This window comes from Aspergillus saccharolyticus (assembly GCF_003184585.1).
Source record: "Aspergillus saccharolyticus JOP 1030-1 unplaced genomic scaffold BP01scaffold_12, whole genome shotgun sequence".
In the NCBI taxonomy this organism is placed as follows: domain Eukaryota; kingdom Fungi; phylum Ascomycota; class Eurotiomycetes; order Eurotiales; family Aspergillaceae; genus Aspergillus; species Aspergillus saccharolyticus.
The window spans coordinates 450,166-469,935 of NW_020290622.1; the positions used below are offsets into that span (position 1 = coordinate 450,166).

Below are 19,770 nucleotides of genomic sequence, written 5' to 3' on the forward strand. Positions count from 1 at the left end.
AGCAAGCCCCGTACATACTGAGACATCGAAGATGCCAAGAAGCTGTCGCGGTCAAAATTGTGACCAAAGTTGGACCCTAGGCGCATAACGTAGGTATAAATTTGAGGTTCAAGAGTAGAGGCAGTCCATTCGATTCTTGAGATTCTACTCTCATTTATCTCTTTGCTATTTTTGCCCTCGCGGTACTTCCTGCCCTCGCCAGTCCGGTCTACCTCCCCTGTGCTTGGACTTTTAGTCTAGGCCCGGCAATGCTACTCATCCCGTTTGACGAAAGGAAGCATCCATCAGCAGGCGGGAGACGGTGCGGACAAAAGAAGAGGCCCGCTTTGATCCGTGGGAATTGATGCGTATCTTATGCGATGACTCTCATGCTGAAGGCGGGCCAAGAATAGCGCAATTTATTTAATGTTCTAAAGCTAGGGTGGGTGTTTGAGATTTTCCTGTAAGGGGAGCAAATGAATGTACAGCCGGAGAATGTTGACACAAGGTATATGAGTTGCGAGTATCTGAGAGCAACCGGTTTGCGGGTAGGTGAAGCAAAGCTTCCAGAACCTGGAATATAGGTTTTGTGGGCACAGCCGGAGAGAGCCATTCAAGATCTGTATGTAGTTATCGGAGTCACTTCTTTGACTCTGCATTCCACAGTCAATCTCGTTTGCAAGTCGGGATCTGCTGCATACCCCCCGCAACTGACATGAGAGACTGGTGCCTTGTATACCTACCAATGGACTGAAGCATTGGGTTAGAATGGTCTGCTATTATTATCAACATCGATTATACGTTTTTATGCGGTTCTCTCTGAGATGCGAGCAAAATCCCTGTCCCAGAAGCTCCCCCAACCGGTACCCCCAGCCTGCAAGGACAGCAACAAGGGATGGCCCACATACCACGACACGACAACTTTCTCTGGCGTAACACCAATCACATATCTGATACTCAACCCCAAGCATCCAACCTCCACGTAACCACGCAGAGGACGTTGTCTCACCGCATGGCAGCTTTCACTTCAACTTCCACCTCCAACCGTCTACCCTTAAAACCTCAACCCAACATCATCACACTTTACCTACCCCATCGTCTCCTCACCACAGACACCCAAACCCTCAACGCACCATGCACACCACACAATACCTCTCCGCTCTCCTCTTGAGCCTACGTCCGTCCCCTCCCCTCACCCAACCGCAAACCCTAGACAACTCCATCCACTAACCCACCCTAGCCCTAGCAACCACCACCACAACCACCACCACAACCATCCCCCCAACAACAACGACAACAACAGTCCAAACCTACAGTCCAGCCCAAGAGCCCTCCCTAACCTACAGCATCACCATCCCCAACACCACCACAACCACGACTGGCGGACCGATCTACCTCCGCATCTCCGCCCCGACCACCCTCCAATGGGCCTCCCTCGGCCAAGGGGCGAACATGTCCACCGCCAATATCTTTCTGGTCTGGGTCGGGGCCGACAAGAGCAACATCACCCTCTCCCCGCGCTCCGGCGGGACGGGCGAGCCCACCTACAACCCCCGCGCAGAGGTGACCTTGCTGAACGGGTCTGGTGTGGTGGGGGGGAGGATGATTGCAGATATGAGGTGTGATAACTGCTTAGGCAGTTGGGGGGATATTCCTGCTGCTGGTGGTGGTGGTGCGGCCAATGGGAGCAGTGGGGAGGGCGGGTTTGTGATGGATCCGGAGGGGAATAACACGAGTTGGTTTTGGGCGTTCAAAAAGGGACCGGAGTTGGATGATTCGGATGTGAATGCGGATTTGGGGATGCATGATGAGAAGGGGGAGATGGAGTGGGATTTGAGTCGGGCGAGGTTTGATGTTCCTGCTGCGGGTGGGTTGGAGGGGTGGTTTAATCCATTTGTTTGATCTTGGGTTGGTTGATTTGGTGTGGTGGGGGCTGTTCAGGACGGACGGATTAGGGTTGGTCGAGGATAAGGTGAAAATGGGATAGTGACTACTACCCACCGTTAGTAGTACTCGGAATGCATACTATGTGAACTAATGTATGTATGTATGTATGAAGTACTATAGTACTAGGTAGTAGTAGGTATCAACTTAGACATATGTAAAGACCCTTTCAGCCTGCCACACACACTCTACTCTTTCCCTCCCTCCTGGCTCGTCATCTCCCCCCTCCCATACTCCACCGTCCGCCGATCAAACTTCCACCGATATACCGGCCACACCAAGGACGCCACTAACCCCATCACCCAGTCCCTGATCGGACGGTCCCGCGGGCTCGGCCCCCGCATATTGTTCATCAGCAACTCCGTCTCCCCGTCCATCGTCACGAAAAACCGTCCCGCCTGCAGCCCCTGCAGCATCAACTCCGCGATCCGCCTCGCCGGCAGCCCGCCCTGATCCTCCGCAGAGCCCTCCAGCTCCTTCAGGAGCTTCGGCTTGCGGATCTGCTCTTGGTAGAACGCATCCGTGTAGATCGTCCCCGGGAAGGCGCAGTGCACGCGGATCTCCTGCTGCGCGCGGTAGAGCAGCGCCTCCGCGCGCAGGGTGTCGGCCAGGGCGCGCATGGCGGCCTTGGCGGGCGCGTAGGCCCCGTAGCCCGGCAGCCCCAGGAAGGCGGCCGTGGAGGCGGTGAAGATCAAGTGGCGTTTGGCGTTGGCGGCGGGCGGGAACGGGGGCTCCTTCACCCACCGCCGGAGGCAGGCATGCGCGATGTACGCAGCCGCAAAGTAGTTCGCGTCCATGCAGTCCTTGATCTCCTGCGGGGTCAGGGAGGCGAAGAAGCCGACCTGCGCGGCCACCCCGCCGGCGACGATGAGGAGGATGGTGGGTGGGGTGGGAAGACTCGTGATGAAGGCTTGCACCTGTGAGGCGATTAGCATGGGGTTGTACGGAGTAGAGCTGGTGTCGTGGGAAAAGAGGTACGGTACAGTACCTTGGTAGGGTCGGTCAGATCTAGGGACTCAGCCTGAATGACCTGATCGGCCGACTGGGTGTGTGAGAGGAGCTCCTGACGGGTCTCTTCCAGTGGACCCGGGCTTCGCGCCAGAATGGTGACATGGGCGCCTGTGGGGGGGTCAGTGCTTTCCGGAGCTTGATTTGACGGCATCCTAATCAGATGCATACCTTGCTGGGTGAGTAGGATGGCGAGTTCACGGCCCAGACCCTTTGATCCACCGGCAATGACGACGTTCTGCATGGGGTCAGATGGGATTTTCTGGTTAGGGCAAGAACACGTCATCCTACCTGTCCTTGGACGTGAAAGTGCTTGCTTTGTCCCATCGTGTCACGCTTCCTGAATGACTCGTAGTTGAAAAATGTGCAGGACTTGGTTCGGGGTATTGTAAGCAATGATTCAGGAGCTGATCTTCAGACCAGGGATGCATCACTAGTGCTTATCTGCGGAGTATTGTATTTCCGGCCTAGCCAGCATCGGCGATCATGGCGTCGGGCCACAATCTCTGAATGCGACTGTCTACATCAACTTCACGAATCACCGCCCGAAGCATTCGGGAAACTTGATTCAACAAAGTGTGTTGCTAATGTCAGCCCATAATCATTTCCAATCCATGAGACGGCACATGGGCTCCATGACGGCCGTCGCAATCACAACGATAAGCCGTAGCGGGCCGCGAAGAACATGTGGGGCTTCCAGGGGTTGTGCCCTTGGTGTTATCGGAGCATCATACGCCAGGGCCAGCTAATCTGGTCGCTCTAGCTACGCCTCAGTGGGTCTGCAACTGGCGATCTCGAATGAGAGAGGTGCAGCATCGATAGCGTCAAGCCCTGTGGCTCTTCAGCTCGGCTGCATGAGATGGATATCTCAGCCATGCACTCGGAATGGGAAGCGGAAGCGAGAACCCCCCGAAAGGAGGTGACAATTGCCAGCTGGCAGGCCTGAACCACACTGCAGCTGCACGCGTGGGTCCGTAGCTGAACAGTGGGTCGGCAATAGCCCCGGGTCCTACATGCTGTATTTCTTCAGGCAGATATAATCGGGGGGTTGCCGATCTTCTGCCCGGCAACTTTGTCGTAGTGAGGACAAAGACTTTTGCTGTCTCGGGTCAGGGACATCATGATGACCTCCTCTCCTTTCGTCATCACAGAGCATATCATCGATTGCCAGCATATCCGGGAATACCCTCATGCGACCAGACACGGTGACGATGTGCTGAAGCTGGTTGTGAAGCAGTACACGCCCAAATCAAACCCAGATCCGCAGCCCGGGGATGTGACGATAATCGGCGCCCACGCCAGTGGGATGCCCAAGGTATGTGGTTTTCAATGTAGCTCGGCGTGATGTCTGCTGCCAACAGTCGACAAACACTGATGTTGGCAACAAGGAGCTCTACGAACCCCTCTGGGAAGAAACCCTAGCCAAGCTCGAGCATCAGGGTGTTCGGATCCGCTCGATTTGGATCGCAGACACGGCCAGCCAAGCTGCCAGCGGACTGCTCAACAGACCACACCTGGGCAACGATCGTAAGCAGTTTCTGCACACACACAAAATAACCTGAATCTTTCATGCTAACGCACCCCTGAAGCATCATGGTTCGACCACGCGCGAGACCTTCTCCACCTGATCAACACCTTCAAAGCCGACATGCCGCGACCGATAGTAGGAGTCGGCCACAGCCTCGGGGCCGGGCAACTGTAAGCTGGAGCTCGCTCGCTCACCCATTCACAGCACAAAAGAACAACCCAAATTAACAACCTCCCCCCTCAGAATCCTCTTATCCTTCCTACACCCCCGCCTCCTCACCACCCTAATCCTCATCGACCCCGTCCTAGCCCCCGACGTGCACACCGGCAAAGGCGCCGCATTCGCGCACGCGTCTCTCGCTACCCCCGACCACTGGGGCTCCCGCGCTTCCGCGGCCGCATTCCTCTCTAAACAGTACCGACGATGGGATCCAAGGGTACTGAACCTATTCCTGAAACACGGCCTCCACCACATTGAGGGGGATTCATCATCCGACGGAGCCGTTGTCCTGACCACCTCGCGCCATCAAGAGGTCATGCAGTACCTGCGCGCCAACTTTGCGCACCACACACCCTTGGAGACTGACCCGGAGGACGCACCACGCCCCCACGATGCGGTCTTCTTTCCGGATGTCATCGGGCCCGCGCATGCGGTCGCCCCGTTTTATAGGAATGAGCCGATCCTCGCGATGAAAACCCTGGGGCATCTGCGTCCGTCGGTGTTGTATGTGTTTGGCGGGAGGAGTCCGGTTTCGACGCCGCAGATGCGGGCGGAGAAGGTGGAGCGGACGGGGAGGGGAGTCGGGGGTAGTGGGGGGTTCGAGCGCGGGAGGGTCAGGGAGGTTGTGCTTGACAATGCGGGGCATCAGGTGCCGTTTGAGGATGTGGGTGGAGTAGCGCATGCAACGGCGGAGTGGCTGGGCGGGGAGGTGGTGCGGTGGAAAGAGGAGGAAGAGAGAATTAATCGGGACTGGATGGAGCGGTCGGTGGCGGAGCGCGTGGCTTTGTCGAAGGAGTGGCCGGAACGGTTGAGGCAGGTGTCGAGGAAGGCCCAGGGAATCAAGTCGAAACTATGAGAAGCAGGGTTGGTGCGGTATAAATTATAGATTGGCGTATGAGCTGGTTTGGTGATCATTTAGGTAGTGTGTGATGCTGCCTGTCTATAATGAGGATGAATCATATAGTAGTCCATAGTTTTCACGGTGGTGTATGTCTAGAGTCACGCAGGTAGAGACAGTGGTCAAGATGAGTAAGTGCCCAACAATACAAACTAAGCAATTAATTCGAGCGAAGATATTGTACAGACAATTCTTCATCTGCATGATTAAAAGCTTGATGGGAATCAAGAATGACTCGAAGGTGGTGTGAGAAAGGGTACTTCCCGCACCTCATACACATATATGAAAAGTAGCGATGGGATCAGCCCAAGTTCAAGTTTGTCACTTTTCATTCACTCTGGCATCCGCCGCCTCCATACATCGACATCAATGTGAACCCTCGGGCGTCGCGACCCAACATCACCACCTTATACTATCCTTGATTGCCTCAGAAACTTCTCCAGCAACCCATCAGCGCCCTGCACGGCAAAATGAGCCTCACCAGGTTACCCTCGGAGCTCCTTCTGATGATCGCAGGGTACCTGGACTCAGAAAGAGTCCTCAACGCTCTGACGCGCACCACTCGGTACCTTTATGCGCGCTGGAATATTTGCCTTTACCGTCGCCATATCCAGAACGCCACTGTCGGCCTAGTGCCCACCCTCGCGCACGCCGTAACGAACGGCTACCCGCGCGTGGTCTAATTCCTCCTGGATGCGGGCTTTGGACCTTTGCTGCGCGTGGCGGAGCATCCGGACCAGAAAAAGGCGTGGTTTGGCGTGAAAACGCCCAGAGTAAGGGCCATCCCGTCATCATGGCCATCGAACACGGCCAAGTTAACATCATGGAGACCCTGCTGGAGGGTGGATGGCTGAGCCACTGACCGTCGAGGGCTGGCGACGGATTGTCTGGAACGTGGTCAATTCCGATAGCACGGACGCTGTGAAGGCGCTCTTGGCCCGAAAGGTGGCAGGACTCTGGCAATACACATTGGGCAGGTTTGCCGCTTGAATTTTCGAACCCGCTGCCGACAGGAAAGTAAGGTAATTAGATGTAGGCTTTGACTTCGGGTATTCTATTTACATCTTGGTATGAACAGACTCTTATCAGATCTCTTGCACTCGACGAAGCTGAATTGTCAGAAGGCTTTGAGTTTATACAGTAAATCTTAACTTGCGTGGCCAGGGAGGGTAATGTACTGAGGATAAGTCTATGTGGGAGATTACTGTATATCGCCACCCACGAGGTGTATGCGCATTATGGGGTAAGGGATCAGCGCTATAATTTGATTTATTGGTATAAGGAGCCGCTGGAGGTTTAAGGGGCCAGACCGGGGGTCGCGGAGTATATGCGTGGAGGGTTCATTGGAGTTGTTCAATCACTATCATGATCCCAAGTATCGGAAGGTGGTGTTCCGCATGACACAGCTGCTGGAGGAGAAGATGGAGATTGGCGATGAGCCGGTGCATAAGTTGACGGGAAGGAGGTTGTTGTTTTAGCTGGGTAGTATGTCTAGAAGCAGACAGAAGCAAAAAGGAATCTCCCCGACTGGGAGTCGAACCCAGGTCTCCCGCGCTTGTTCCCGATTGGGATTGACAAGCGGAAATCATGACCGTTAGACCATCGAGGACGTTGCTTGTCATTGAGTCTAGTTTTTTGCTACATTGATTTAACAAAAGCATAGCAACTATCTGGTCATGTATAACTTCGGGATATGGTCTGATTCCTCGATGGACTGTAGCGAATTTGTCTAGAGAACGGTAGAACTCAAGTAACTCTATCCACTATTCACAAACTTTGAGCACGATGAGAAAATCTCTTTCTTGGTTCCTGACGTCCGCATTTATGTGAGTGAGCCTTATGCACAAGCATCAGAAGGAGAGATGAGAAATGGGCTGAAATTAAAGCCTTCCATCACAGTACATTTTAAATTCAGAATACATCCGCATGAAGCAAGCCAGTTTTCTTCCCCACAACAACAGACCTCAATTTTCAGGTGCCAGTTGCACGCCCACCCCTTCTATGATCCTCAATCCCACCAGTGATCTAACCAACGCCTTTAGCACCTGATCCTCGCCCAGCATCGAAGCCCAGGTTTACCTCCACAGCCCGCGAATTGACCCCGGCAGAAGCCACTCAAGGTATTTATAAGCCCCCTTTGCGGTCTCGCTCGCCCCCTCCACCCCAGTAGCAGACGCCAGATAATCACTCGCATAGATCACATCGTAATCGTTAGAGAAGCCATTGAACCGTGTCGCGCTCACCACGCTATATGCTATCAACCCCAAGTAACCCATGTTAGTCAGTTCAGCAGCAACCGATATAAGGGCCCCCAAGGAGTCAGGGAGCAACTCACCCCCCATGTCCCTAAAAACCAACCAATCCCCCACTCTCACCTCCCCCTCCATCGTCACCTCCGCCGCCATACAATCGATCCCATCACACGTCGGCCCCCAGAGGGAATACAGATGCGCTCCCTCGGCGCGAGGCTCGAACGTATCCTCAGCGGCAACCCGGCGCGGGACAGGATCCGGCACGAAGATCTCATTCTCGCAAACCGCTAACATAAAGCTCCCGTACACCCCGTCGTTGAGGTAGAGCATGTCGGGCGTGAGGGATGGGTAGGAGCATGGGAGATTGTCGTCGGGCGACTGCTGCAGGTGCAGCTGCCGCCGGCGCGAGGTCACTTTGCAGGCCATCGTGTATAGGCTGCGGGCGAAGTAGCGGCCGGGTTCGGCAATGAGACGTACGGAAGCAGGATCCGGGAAGGCTTCGTCGATAGCGCGGGAGAGCGGGAGGGCCATCTCCTCGAAGTTGCTGTCTTGGAAGCCGCCACCTACGTCCAGGATGTCCATTGGGGGGAGGTGGAGGTGCGATGCGAGATCGAAGACGTGGCGGGCTTGGTAGACGGCTGTTGTGAAGGCCGCCGGGTTGCGGGCACCGGAGCCTTGAAAGGTTGTTAGTGGTTAGTGAGAAGGTCTGGGGTGGACGTATGCGAGATGCGCATCTTATCATGCGTATATTTGTACAGTGGTGAAACTTTGAAAAAATCTTCAGGAGGAATGAAACATACCAACATGGAAGCTCACGCCTCGCACACAGAGTCCCAGCTGCTTCGCTCTTTGCAGGAGAGGCTCGACCGTCGACATCGGCGCGCCAAACTTGTTGCCCAGCTGCGCGGCGGCCGTGTCGTCTTGTGCATAGATCCGCAGCAGCAACTGCATGCCCGGAGCATGGGCCTTGATCTTATCGAGCTCGTCAATGTTGTCGAATGTAGTGAGGGTGATGCCGCGAGCAGATGCAATGCGAATCGCGGAGACGGCCTTGCATGGATGTGCGAAGATTATGCGCGAGGGGTCCACGCCCAAGGACAGAACCAGCTCGATCTCCGTCTGCGAGGCGCAGTCGAAGCCCAGCCCCAGCTCGGCGAGGAACCGCAGGAAACGCACATCCGAGTTGCATTTTACAGCTGGAGGGGTGGTGATGCTTGGTCAGCCTCTTCTGTTGCTGCTGGGGACTATAGACATGGGTAAAGATTTAGGGAACGACACTGACCGTAGAATGGAGATATGTTTGGCAAGGCGCGTTTCCAACGATTGTAAAGCTTCAACGCCTGGCTTGTGTCGGCGATGAAGAACGGACGGTCGCTTTGCGTGCTGTAGGGGTCTTTGTCGAGCTCTTGCAGCCGGTTGCTGATGAGGTGGTCGATGAATTTTCCCGCAGAGGGGAGTTCAAGGCGAACCATTGCTGGAGCTATGCTTGATACTAGTGTGCTGTGAAGTTTTTTTGATTAATGTGGTTGTTCATGGATGATGGTTAGTTCACAGAGAATGAGAGCTCTGCCATCTTTCTTTATAGTGGTGGTTTGGGTTGATTAACACTGCTCACGCTCGCGGTGATACTCGGTTGTTCAGTGGTTGCCTACGCGTAGGCTCTGCGCGTGAGGCCTAACCAGGCCCATACTTGTTTCATCGTCGCCCAAGATCGCAGCTTGCATATGATCTGTGTGTGCTTGTCTCAATGGACAATGTTTTGATCGGATCCTATCGGAGGCTTGGACGTAGGGCTATTCAGAGCTTGAAACTCTCACATAATAGGAATTCGGTGCTATGTTGTGACTTCAATCACCACCCTTTCCCGGTGGCTTGCCTTTAGACACTCGTTGCAGCTTCTTGGTATTCTGCTGACGAGGCTCTTTGTTGTTTGTCTTGTCCCTTTCGAGGATGCTCGGCGTGTAGCGTCCGTTCCAAAAAAGATATGTGACCAAGGTAGATCACCGCCACAAGTGATCTGATCTGGCATGGCAGTAAATCAACCTCGAGTAGTCAAGCCAGACAGTATGCTATGATTACCCATGGTTTCAAAACTCAGCAAACAACTGCTGTTCGTCTCAACTGGCGTTGCATGTCGGCGGCATCAGCGGAAGATGCGACACCAGCCCTGGGCGGCCACGTCCCAGCAGGTATGCTACAGGCATGACGCGAGCACGCGAGCAGACGAGCATAAACAGGGAACCTACTTTAATGGGTAAATATGAAAGGATCAAGGCATGGTGGGCTTCCTCTCATTGCGCGAACTTCATTCTGCGCAGCTCATCTCCTAGTACGGGTCATGCTGCATGCATGATCTGTCCTGCAACGCCACACTCGAGACAGTGAGCAGAGACATCTGGCATGAGGAAAACAAATCTGCCACGAGTAGATTTTGCACGCTGTCGTCATCTGCTCGCAGAATTGGCTGCTGGTCATAGATTAACGTAGCGTTGAGCAGCATCGAGGCAGACGTCGGGTAGAAGCTGAATCTCGGGTTGTCAGGTGGTGCTGCCCATTCGGGCCGCATTCCTGGAGGGGTACATCTCAGTGCGATCCTTGCTGATTCACGTTGGGGGGCTTGCTATGAATGTTTCAGTTTTGCTGGTGGGTGACTTACATGAAATTGTTACTGGTGGTGATTGGAGCCGCCAGTTGATTTCCAGCCCTCTCGGGTTGGTTATATATATATTGGGCAACACAGGGGAGCTATCGTTTCAGCGAGGCAGAGTCAGCCGCACCCCAGTCACCTATGCGACTAAAAGAATAGCATCTGATCTATGGCGGATATATTAGCCACCAATACTATGCTTCCAAAGAGATGTCCCGTCATGAGGCAAGATCTTGAGTTTTGGAAGCATAAAGTTTGCGATTGAGGGTAAATCGCCAGACGTAGCTACATAAAACAACAAATTTGACACAGCTCCAACAAATCGGCCGGGCTAGCTCAATCGGCAGAGCGTGAGACTCTTAATCTCAAGGTTGCGGGTTCAACCCCCGCGTTCGGCTACCACTTCTTTTTTTCTTCTACATCTCTTTTTGTCTGCCATCTTTGCTCGTACAAACTACACACTAACGCATCCTGCCCTGAAGCCTTTATATAGCAATCTCACTTGGCCCACGATACCCAAGGATTACATCATGATCAGAGACTCTCCGCGTGCATTTAAACAGGCAGTCAACCAAGCACATACAACAAACGAATATTTCTTCCTAGCAGAGCTTCATTACCATTACGGCACCGAGACTACTTCATCCCCTTCCCCTCCTCCTGAGACGGGTCAAAATCACCAAACGATTCCGACACCTCCCCCCTTAAATACTGCAACGGCGTCTGGAACCCCACGAACCCAAGATTCGGACTCGACAACCCATACCCCATGACCTTCTGCGCCGCCGGCGACCACGCCAGCACCTCCTCCGGCGCATTCGCCAGGTAGACGTTCTCCTCCTGGCGCAGGTACCCGCGCGAGAAGAACATCCCGTGCACGACGCGGCGGTCTGCCGCTGTCACATTCGCGCCGCCTGCATGGTACAGCCCGCCCAGCATGACCCAGCAGTCCGTGACGTCCAGCTCGGCGGCGATGGCCTCGTGCAGCCGGGGCGCGCGGTCGGAGTTCCAGAGGTGACTGCCGGGGATGGCGAGGGTGGCCCCGTTGGCGACGGTGGTGGCCAGCCCGGGGACCATGAAGGCCATCATCACGTCCGAGCCGATGCGGTAGCCCGTGGCGGTCTGGTCGGTGTGGTCGACGTGGAAGTTCTTGTCGTCGCGGTGCAGGCGCTGCGCTTGCGCCCCCGGCCCGATGTCAAAGGTCATGGCGATGGAGCACACGGCTTCGCTGGTGTAGGTGTGTTTGGTCGAGCCGTAGAAGTTGGAGGTGGTTTTGTCGATGAAGGTCGCGGTTAGGGCGCGGACGAGCGGGTCGATAAGGAGTGATTCGCGCGCGGTTGGGCTGCGGCCGGCCAGGTTGGAGCAGCGGCGGGTTTCCGGGGGGAAGAGGTCGCCCTAGTGGGTTATTTGGGTGAGTGAGGTTGGGCGAAATGGGGGGAAGGGGAAGTGAGTTAGGGCAACTAAATGTGGAGGTGTTATCTACACTTAGTTAGGGTAGATACATACCTTCCATGGTTTATCCGCCTCGAGATAGGGCTGCACTTCGGCATTCACCTTCTGTACGGTCGCGATGTCGGTGAAATTCTGGATGATACAACAGCCATCTCGGATGATTGCTTCAATGATCGCTTCCTTGTCGGAGCGATCAATGCGTTGTATCTGAGAGACTTTGATGGCCATGACGGTCTGCTGCGGAATTGTGGATGGTCTGATTGATGAGACCATCCATTGCAGGGTGCTCCAAGGCGTATAAATCCATCTTCCATCCTCGATCAACTTCCTATCCTGCGCGTCCGAGAATATTTCTGGCATGTCGAGCCGTGGTGCATTATCATCCCCGCATCTTGACGATAAGAGAGCAGAGCGATAGCATCCATCAATCCCAGATCCAACCAATCGCAGAAGAAAGAATTATCGGCGTCTCAGCGTCTCCATGTCTTTGCGATTTTGTCTTCAGCTTCATCCTAACAATAGTCAGGATACGAAGTTCCTGTCTGAACTGCCGCGCGCACAACGTGCGGTGCGACCGCAATCTGCCCCAATGTCTTGCATGTCAATCGCGAGAGCTCGAATGCGAGATACCGGCGTCCACACCGCAGATTCTCTGGCTGCAGCTACGGACTGATGCAATCCACCATGAGGCGGCAGTGGAGCAGCTGCATGCGCGACGGCGCCACTGTTTACAGATATGCGACTGTAGTTGAGCCAACCTCGGGCCATAGAGTTTAAGTCGTCCAGACCGCCATCCTGCTCGCGATGCTGTTGATACGATGACTCACCCTCGACATCTTCTCGCTCACTGCGGCTCTGAATGCGCTTGATCAGCAGTCGCCTCGTCTTGTGGGAGATGAGTCTCTGCACGTTGGGCATTTTCATGCCTTCCACTCGATGGATGGTTCTTCCTCCATCGGTTCGCCTGAAACATCGTATCTAGTGCCCTCGCATCATGGACCCAGGCAGCATCTGACCTACTTGCGGGGGAACCTGCGGTCTTATTGGGTCTCAAGCTAAGCTTGAGACGACAGCTGTCGAGCGAGATAACAGTTTCGGTGAGGCAGACCGAGAGCCATAAGAAGAAGTACACAAGATGAACGAAGACATTGCTGGCTGGTCCTCTGCAATTCTTCTCCTGGTGATAAGAAACACCCCTTGATTCTTATCAGGTGCGGGGAAACTTGGAATTGGCAAGCGACACCGGGATTTAGCGTAGATCTAGATGCCCATCGCCCTTCTGCCGCGATACGGCATCCTTGCGTCGTCCAGCCCTTGTTTCGAGTGTGTGGTATATAAAAGGTACATTCGCGGCATCCCATGCTTAGTGTCGGCTGTCGCAAGACCACAGGACTTGAGCAATAAAAGAGTAAAGAAACATGGAGCACAAGACAAAACACCCCGGAGCCGATCATGCCCCCTCGCCAAACGCCGAGAAACATTTCGACCAGCAATCTGTTCTCTCCATTGGAGGAGGTCGGATTGACGGCCCTGACACCAATCAAGGTGGTCTTCATCGCACGTTAAGTCCACGTATGATCCATGTACGCATGCCCTCTCAACTAGACATCAATGCATCCCTTCGTCTCAGGACTGACTCATGAGTTGGATAGGTCATCTCCCTCGGATCTAGTATTGGAAGCGGCCTCTTCATCGCCACAGGCAAAGCGCTGGCGGACGGCGGCCCCGGCAACATGTTCCTGGGTTATCTCGTGGTTTGCATCGGCGTTTGGGCCAACCTGCAGACCTTGACAGAGATGACGGTTGCTTTCCCCACCTCGGGGAATTACATCGATTATGCGGATCGGTGGGTGGATCCGGCGTTGGCGTTTGGGGCTGGGTTTGCCGAGTGGCTGGGTGAGTGGCCTCCTCGCGCGGTATCGGTTCGGGCAGAGGAGCTGAGTTGTGCTTGCTAGGCTGGACGTCTGTGTTTGCCTCTGAGGCGACCTTCTTGGTCATTCTGGTGAATTTCTGGGCTGGGGGTGCAGTGCCGGAGGCGGCGTTGCGTGAGTTTGCCCTGCCCTACTTTCGTCTTCATCCGCGGCAATGGCTCATTCTCGACAGTCACAATCTTCCTGGTAGTTTGTCTTGGGGTATTCTTGATGCCAACACCGTTCTTCGGATGGCTCGAGTACCTCGGTTCGTTGATCAAAGCGTTCTTGTTCGTCTTCATCACGATCATCTCGCTAGCCATCATCGGTGGCGCGGGCCCAACAGGATATGTGAGGGATGGGAGCACCTGGACCGCGCTGCCCGCCTTCAAAAACAGTTTCGGAGTAGCTAGACCCTCCTCCCTACAGCCTTTGCTATGTTCTCCCACCTGACATCTACCGCAGGGCTTCTCCAACGCCGCTCTCCTCGCCATCTGGGCGGTCGGAGACCAAGTCTTCATCGGCGTCATGGCCGGCGAGGCCGAGTCGCCTCGATTCTCCATGGCCCACGCAGCCAACCTCATCCCCTGGCGCGTCGCCGTCTTCTACCTGCTGTCCGTCGTGCTGGTCTCGTTGATTGTACCATCTACCGAGTCGCGTCTGCTGGGGGGCTCGAGCGTAGCCTCCTCGCCCTTTGTCATTGCCGTGCAGGACGCCGGCATCCGAGGGGTGCCCGACCTGATCAACGCTTGCATGATCATCGGCATCCTCGCCATCGCGCTGGAGTGCATCTTCCTCCCGTCGCGCATCCTCCGCACCATGTCTCTCCAGAGACTCTTGCCCCGGTTTGTCGCCAACGTGGACGACCAGGGTCGTCCGAGATGGGCGCTCGCCATCACGGCGGTGGCGGGAGTGATCCTGACGTATATGAGTTTGAGCGGTAAGTGCCCTAATACAAAACTTGCATTCGTTCTGCTCCCCCGTCTTCTGCCTGCTAACACTACCTACCTTGTGCCCCAGCCGGCGGCACGGAGGTTCTCAACTGGCTGATCGCCATCACCAGCGCCTCGTTCTTCACCAACTGGGCGATCATCGCCGTAACCTCGTTCCGCTTCCGGGCGGCCGTTCGAGCACAGCAGAGTCCAGTGTTTGGGATGCCGTATGCATGGCAGTCTGCATGGTGGCCTCTCGCACCGGCAATCAGCCTGGCACTGTCGGGTCTGTTGTTGGTGTGTCTTCTCTACACGAGCATCAAGCCGGTGGTGAGTGCGCCGTTCGATCTTGTTATGTGTCACTAGATCAGCGCTGACTCGTCGAATGCAGGGTGGCGGTGGGTTCACGGCGTATAGCTTCTTCTCCTCGACGATTGGCTTGATTCTCATCCTGGTTTGCACGATCGCGTACAAGATCATGCGGCGGACGCCCTGGAGGGACCCTGTCACTGCAGATCTGGTGACTGGCCGGCGGGAGCTGAGCAGCGAGGAGCTGCGGTTGCTGGATGCGTATTATGCACGCCCGCTATGGCGGAGGATGGGGACTTATCTCCGTGTGTGGTGAGCGGTGATGCATCTCTGCGGCGATAGAAGCCACTCATCTGGATGTATAGTAGACGCTGACCGAAGGATGTGGTATGGATGCTCGTTCACTGCCATGCATCCGGGATAATGATGCTGTCTTGGGAGTAGGAGTGCGGTATCTGCAGATTGAGCGCGGGGAAGCTTCTCCGCTGCTCTTATCCTCGGATGCCTTGTAAATACCAGACTCTCCTTAAGAGTGCAATTTGAGTGGGTCATACACAGGGCATCAGACTCCTGTCCATCAACATCACCCAACACGAGCTGCTATTGCAATTCTCACCATGCCTTTCGCCCCTACAGTATCAGCACTAGCCTCTGCCCACACTTCCCCGCAGGCCTGGTAATCCTCCTACCCTTGGCCCCACTCGCAACCCTCATCACCTCCATCCAACCCGACAACCACTGCCTCTCACGCATCCACGCCCTCCCGCCGTCCACGAGCTCTACACACTTTTGATAAGCACATACTGTACCTCCCCCATCGCTACAGCTCCATCGTTTAGCCCTACCACTTACGGAACAATCCCCAACACAGTCCCCGGGCGGCGTTGTGGGAGAGGGTTATGCTGGAGTTTTGGGCTGATGATAATGATGATTAAAGGTACAGTTAGAGGTTGGAACAGGCTCTTAAGTTTTTCGAATCAAAATGGCCGCATTATGTAACAGCCGGAGGTGACATCTCTATTCACCAGCTAGGTAGACGTAATCGGCTCCTGACTCCCATTCGTCTCCACCACCCTCAAAATCTCCGTCCGCTTGGTGATCCCCCGGTGGCCCCAGCTGCGCGGGGCCAAATCCAAGTGCATCGACTGTCTGGAATCATCATGCGTGTCACGAGTCGACGACCCCAACCAGCGCAGCCCCCACAGCTTCCGCAGCGAGGACAGGGAGCCGGACATCAGCCCCAGGTTGAATTCGACCTCCATCCAGATGAGGGACATGGAGGCGGAATCTGCGAAGAAAAACCGCTCAGCAACAAGATCGGCCCATGTGAGTAGCCTCAACCGACCCACCCTCCAATGCAGTCAAACTTACAGGTAAAATTGGTGGTGTCGTTGGCGAACTTCAAGGTGGAGAAGCGCACCAGCGCCGCCACACAGGCCGTGAAGCCGATCCCCAACAGGCCCAACACCCACAGCCGCTTCTGGATGGGCATCTGCAGCTTCCAGATGGACGGCATGGGCAGCCCCAGGATGATCACGTCCAGCACGAACATGGTGACCCCCTGCATCATCAGGATGGCGTACGAGGTTTGCGTCGGGTAGCAGGTGGCGTCGGCGACGGTCTTGTCGTAGGCGGCGCGCACGGGACGGCATTGGAAGACCAGCGCCAGCGTGCCGGAGAGGGTGAAGGCGGCGATGAGCCATAGCAGACCCCGTCCGACGAGGTGGACGGAGCGCGTGGGGAAGAGACGCATGATGAAGAGGAGAAGGCTGGCCTTCACGGTGGCGGCGATGACCAAGTAGGCGCACTGCGAGGCATATTCGAGCTGGCGAGGGGGGGGGTTCGGGTTGAGTCTACGATCGCTGTGTTGGACAGGAGAAGCTGGCTGACTCACGGTGAGGAAGACTACGAGCTGGTCGGCGGACACCTTTCCCAAGGGTTCGCCCAGCCCGTAGTATGTGATTGTGTAGGCCAGGGCGGAGAACAAGTCCACACCGATCTGAATTCGTTTCAGATTGCGGTGAGTATGGGAGAGAGAATAAGAGACGTAAGAGGGGGTTCACTCACCAGCGCGAGGAGAACGAGCCAGTCGTCCAGACCAAACTGCTTGGTCACGAACTTGCGCAGGTACAGCTGCCACCGATTAGTCGGTTGATTGTCCGCAAGTCGCTGGGGCAATATATGTGAATTATACCCGCAATACGCAGACCAGAGTGGTGGGAATCGCCAGAGCCAGCACAACAGCCCGCACAGCAATCGTCATATGCGAAGGGCCGTCATCACCACCTCGCTGCACAGTGCCCTCCATCCTCTCCATCCAGTCGTATCGTACGCCGTCAATTCAGAAGTCACATCGACAAGACGCCAGCAAGAAACAGAAAGAGAAGAAAACAAGATGGGGAAGAAGCTGGGGAGGTGGGAAAAAGTGGGCAGGACAGCTGGGCAAGGCTGCCAGGCCCTGAAGGATCGCTTGCGGATTCCCACAGTGGGTCATACTGGGTCAATCCGAAACCCCCCAGGCCCGATTGATCTTCCTGTCCGCCCATCGCCGTCCGGGATTGGGTTTTAGTTGCGGTCCGTCTGCGGTCCGGCTGGGATAGCGTGGACTTCGTGCCGTGACAATCCCCACCCCGCCAAGGGGCTATGCCAACGACCTCCCGGCATGAGGGGAGGCAATCTGATTGAAATGCGGCGTGCTGTCTCCCCCCCCTTAGTTAGATGTTTCGAACAATTTTCGGAGGTTTTTTGGGTCAGTCAATCCTTTTGCCACTATGAATCCGTCAGCAGCCACCATCCTCTCTAGCGCACAGTTGGACGACAAGGGCCACGCCCAGCTTCAGGCTCTCTTGTCCGCGTATACAGCCCTGTCCGAAGCGGACAAGCACCGTCAAAAAGGCTCCCATGTGTCGCAAGCGTTTGCAGTCTGCTTCCCCCACCACAGCGTGGCTCCCGGGGCCAGTGGGTACGAGTCCCAGCGTCGCAAGCCGTGGTATGTGCACCCACCCAACCCCCAAAACCTCTCCGGATCGGGCGACTCACGCAGGGCAGGTCCACCAATTGCTGGCTGCAACCGCAAGTGATCGTCTCTCCGTCATCGGCGCCACAGGTTGCGACGGCCCTGGCGCTCTGCCGATTTTTCCACGTGCCGTTCTCCATCCGCGGTGGGGGCCGGCTGCAGATCCCCGGCTTCACCAGCAACGAGGGCGGCGTGGTCATCTCCCTGAGCCAGTGCAATCAGGTCGAGCTGTCGGACGACAAGAGCGTTGCCCGGATTGGCGTGGGGTTGCGCTGGCTGGAGGTCTATCGCCGGCTGGAAGCGCACGGGCTGGTCGTGGCCGGCGGCCGAGTGCCGGAAGTGGGCGTGTCTGGCTTGTTGCTGGGCGGGGGGATCTCTTTCCAGAACAGCCAGTATGGCCTGGGGGCCATGAATGTGTGCAACTACGAGGTACGTATCGCCCGATGTCGTCGTGTGGTCGACGGGATAGATCTTGACAGACGATGACAGGTGGTCCTCGCCGACGCACGGATTGTCCACGCCAACGCGCACGAAAACAGCGATCTCTTCTGGGCGCTGAAAGGGGGGGGCCCGAATTATGGTCAGAGCATCGCCCTGGAGCCACCCTTGTTCTTCCGTTTCGCGCTCTAACTGACTGCTTCTTCCCAGGGATCGTCACGCGGATGGACATGAGGACTATCCCGAACCAGATCTGGGCGGCGGTGCAGATCTACCCACCCACCGCCAGCGAGCAGCTGCTGGACGCTCTGATGCACTACCACGAGGCCATCGAAACAGACAACAAGGCGACCCTGATCTGGAACGCGACCCCCCAATTCATCCTGATCGTGTTTGTGTACTGTGCCCCCGTCGAGCGACCGACGGTTTTCGCCCCGTTCGACGAGATCCCCCCGGTCGCCACCTTTGTGCCGGCCGGTGTGCGCTCGGTCTATGACCTTGTCCAGGCCGTCGCTGCGGTCAATGAAGCTGAGCCATCGCTGTAAAAATTTCTGCTGCCGATCCCACTCACCCTGATGGCCTCTGACCGCAGCTTATAGCCACGAGTTCCGAACCATGTCCAGCCGCCCAGACATCAACGTCTACCGCGCCATCCAGAAAGCTCATGCCGAGCAAGCGGAGGCATTGAAGGAGGTGGAGGGGCTGACTCTGACCGCGGTCATCCAGCCCATGTCCTCACTCGCGATGCAAGTCTCCGCCAACAGCCCGCTGGGGTTGGAGATGGTGGGACAGCAATGTAAGTTTTTGGCTGGTTTTGTTCTTTTTGAAGCCCTCGGGGATTGGAGATAACCAGGAGCAGGGTTCTTGGCGCGCGCCGATTGGAAGCATGCGCATGACGCAGAGCGCGTGCGACAAGCGGTGCGCTCGATGGTCGATGCGGCGGAGGCGGCGGCCCGGGAGCACGGGGTGTATCTTCCATACAAGTACTCCAACTATGCGGCGCGCGATCAGAATCCGTTGGCGAGTTACGGGGAGAGGAATGTACGACGACTGGGGGAAATTGCGCGGGTTTACGATCCTGATGCGGTGTTTCAGGTCTTGCAGAATGGGGGGTGGCTGTTGGCCGACGTGGGGGTGTGATCATTGCCCTAATTAGCCCTACCTCCTGTACTGGTGACCAGCACAGCACAGCAAGCCATACATCAGTTGGGAGTGAGTCCCTTGCATACCTCTTGCAG

At 55.9% G+C, this 19,770-nt stretch overlaps 8 protein-coding genes and 2 non-coding genes across 10 annotated transcripts; 5 read left to right on the plus strand and 5 right to left on the minus strand.

The window, feature by feature from the left end:
* Positions 1-1,113: 1,113 nt before the first annotated feature.
* BP01DRAFT_397892 (CBD9-like protein) lies at positions 1,114-1,881 on the plus strand (the record flags this gene model as incomplete). Its single annotated transcript, XM_025578519.1, has 2 exons — positions 1,114-1,156; positions 1,220-1,881. The coding sequence occupies 2 exons, from the start codon at positions 1,114-1,116 to the stop codon at positions 1,879-1,881; spliced, it is 705 nt and encodes a 234-aa protein (XP_025431964.1).
* Positions 1,882-2,057: 176 nt separating this feature from the next.
* BP01DRAFT_317894 (putative steroid dehydrogenase) lies at positions 2,058-3,314 on the minus strand. Its single transcript, XM_025572622.1, has 4 exons — positions 3,223-3,314; positions 3,103-3,169; positions 2,912-3,042; positions 2,058-2,840 (listed from the first exon to the last, which is right to left on the minus strand). The coding sequence occupies exons 1-4, from the start codon at positions 3,256-3,258 to the stop codon at positions 2,112-2,114; spliced, it is 963 nt and encodes a 320-aa protein (XP_025431965.1). The 5' UTR covers positions 3,259-3,314; the 3' UTR covers positions 2,058-2,111.
* Positions 3,315-4,054: 740 nt separating this feature from the next.
* On the plus strand, positions 4,055-5,534 carry BP01DRAFT_295196 (alpha/beta-hydrolase; the record flags this gene model as incomplete). Its single annotated transcript, XM_025571809.1, has 4 exons — positions 4,055-4,246; positions 4,320-4,458; positions 4,521-4,629; positions 4,703-5,534. 4 exons carry the CDS (start codon positions 4,055-4,057, stop codon positions 5,532-5,534), a joined length of 1,272 nt encoding a protein of 423 aa, XP_025431966.1.
* Positions 5,535-7,095: 1,561 nt separating this feature from the next.
* Positions 7,096-7,185, minus strand: BP01DRAFT_t139. The gene has a single exon. It is a non-coding gene; the product is annotated as a tRNA-Asp (tRNA).
* Positions 7,186-7,651: 466 nt separating this feature from the next.
* BP01DRAFT_391340 (type III PLP-dependent enzyme) lies at positions 7,652-9,300 on the minus strand (the record flags this gene model as incomplete). Its single annotated transcript, XM_025578076.1, has 3 exons — positions 7,652-8,502; positions 8,629-9,024; positions 9,111-9,300. 3 exons carry the CDS (start codon positions 9,298-9,300, stop codon positions 7,652-7,654), a joined length of 1,437 nt encoding a protein of 478 aa, XP_025431967.1.
* Positions 9,301-10,800: 1,500 nt separating this feature from the next.
* On the plus strand, positions 10,801-10,873 carry BP01DRAFT_t134. Its single transcript has one exon. It is a non-coding gene; the product is annotated as a tRNA-Lys (tRNA).
* A 238-nt stretch (positions 10,874-11,111) lies between these two features.
* Positions 11,112-12,155, minus strand: BP01DRAFT_397906 (phytanoyl-CoA dioxygenase family protein; the record flags this gene model as incomplete). The annotated part of the gene is made up of 2 exons (XM_025578520.1): positions 11,112-11,870; positions 11,982-12,155. The coding sequence occupies 2 exons, from the start codon at positions 12,153-12,155 to the stop codon at positions 11,112-11,114; spliced, it is 933 nt and encodes a 310-aa protein (XP_025431968.1).
* Positions 12,156-13,314: 1,159 nt separating this feature from the next.
* Positions 13,315-15,527, plus strand: BP01DRAFT_397917 (proline-specific permease). Its single transcript, XM_025578521.1, has 7 exons — positions 13,315-13,510; positions 13,580-13,823; positions 13,883-13,972; positions 14,031-14,242; positions 14,303-14,777; positions 14,858-15,096; positions 15,161-15,527. The coding sequence occupies exons 1-7, from the start codon at positions 13,346-13,348 to the stop codon at positions 15,392-15,394; spliced, it is 1,659 nt and encodes a 552-aa protein (XP_025431969.1). The 5' UTR covers positions 13,315-13,345; the 3' UTR covers positions 15,395-15,527.
* Positions 15,528-16,106: 579 nt separating this feature from the next.
* BP01DRAFT_397924 (uncharacterized protein) lies at positions 16,107-17,386 on the minus strand (the record flags this gene model as incomplete). The annotated part of the gene is made up of 5 exons (XM_025578522.1): positions 16,107-16,366; positions 16,450-16,903; positions 16,973-17,077; positions 17,146-17,211; positions 17,273-17,386. The coding sequence occupies 5 exons, from the start codon at positions 17,384-17,386 to the stop codon at positions 16,107-16,109; spliced, it is 999 nt and encodes a 332-aa protein (XP_025431970.1).
* A 463-nt stretch (positions 17,387-17,849) lies between these two features.
* On the plus strand, positions 17,850-19,672 carry BP01DRAFT_397926 (FAD-binding oxidoreductase; the record flags this gene model as incomplete). The annotated part of the gene is made up of 6 exons (XM_025578523.1): positions 17,850-18,067; positions 18,127-18,523; positions 18,584-18,674; positions 18,743-19,073; positions 19,132-19,328; positions 19,392-19,672. The coding sequence occupies 6 exons, from the start codon at positions 17,850-17,852 to the stop codon at positions 19,670-19,672; spliced, it is 1,515 nt and encodes a 504-aa protein (XP_025431971.1).
* Between the last annotated feature and the right edge of the window lie 98 nt (positions 19,673-19,770).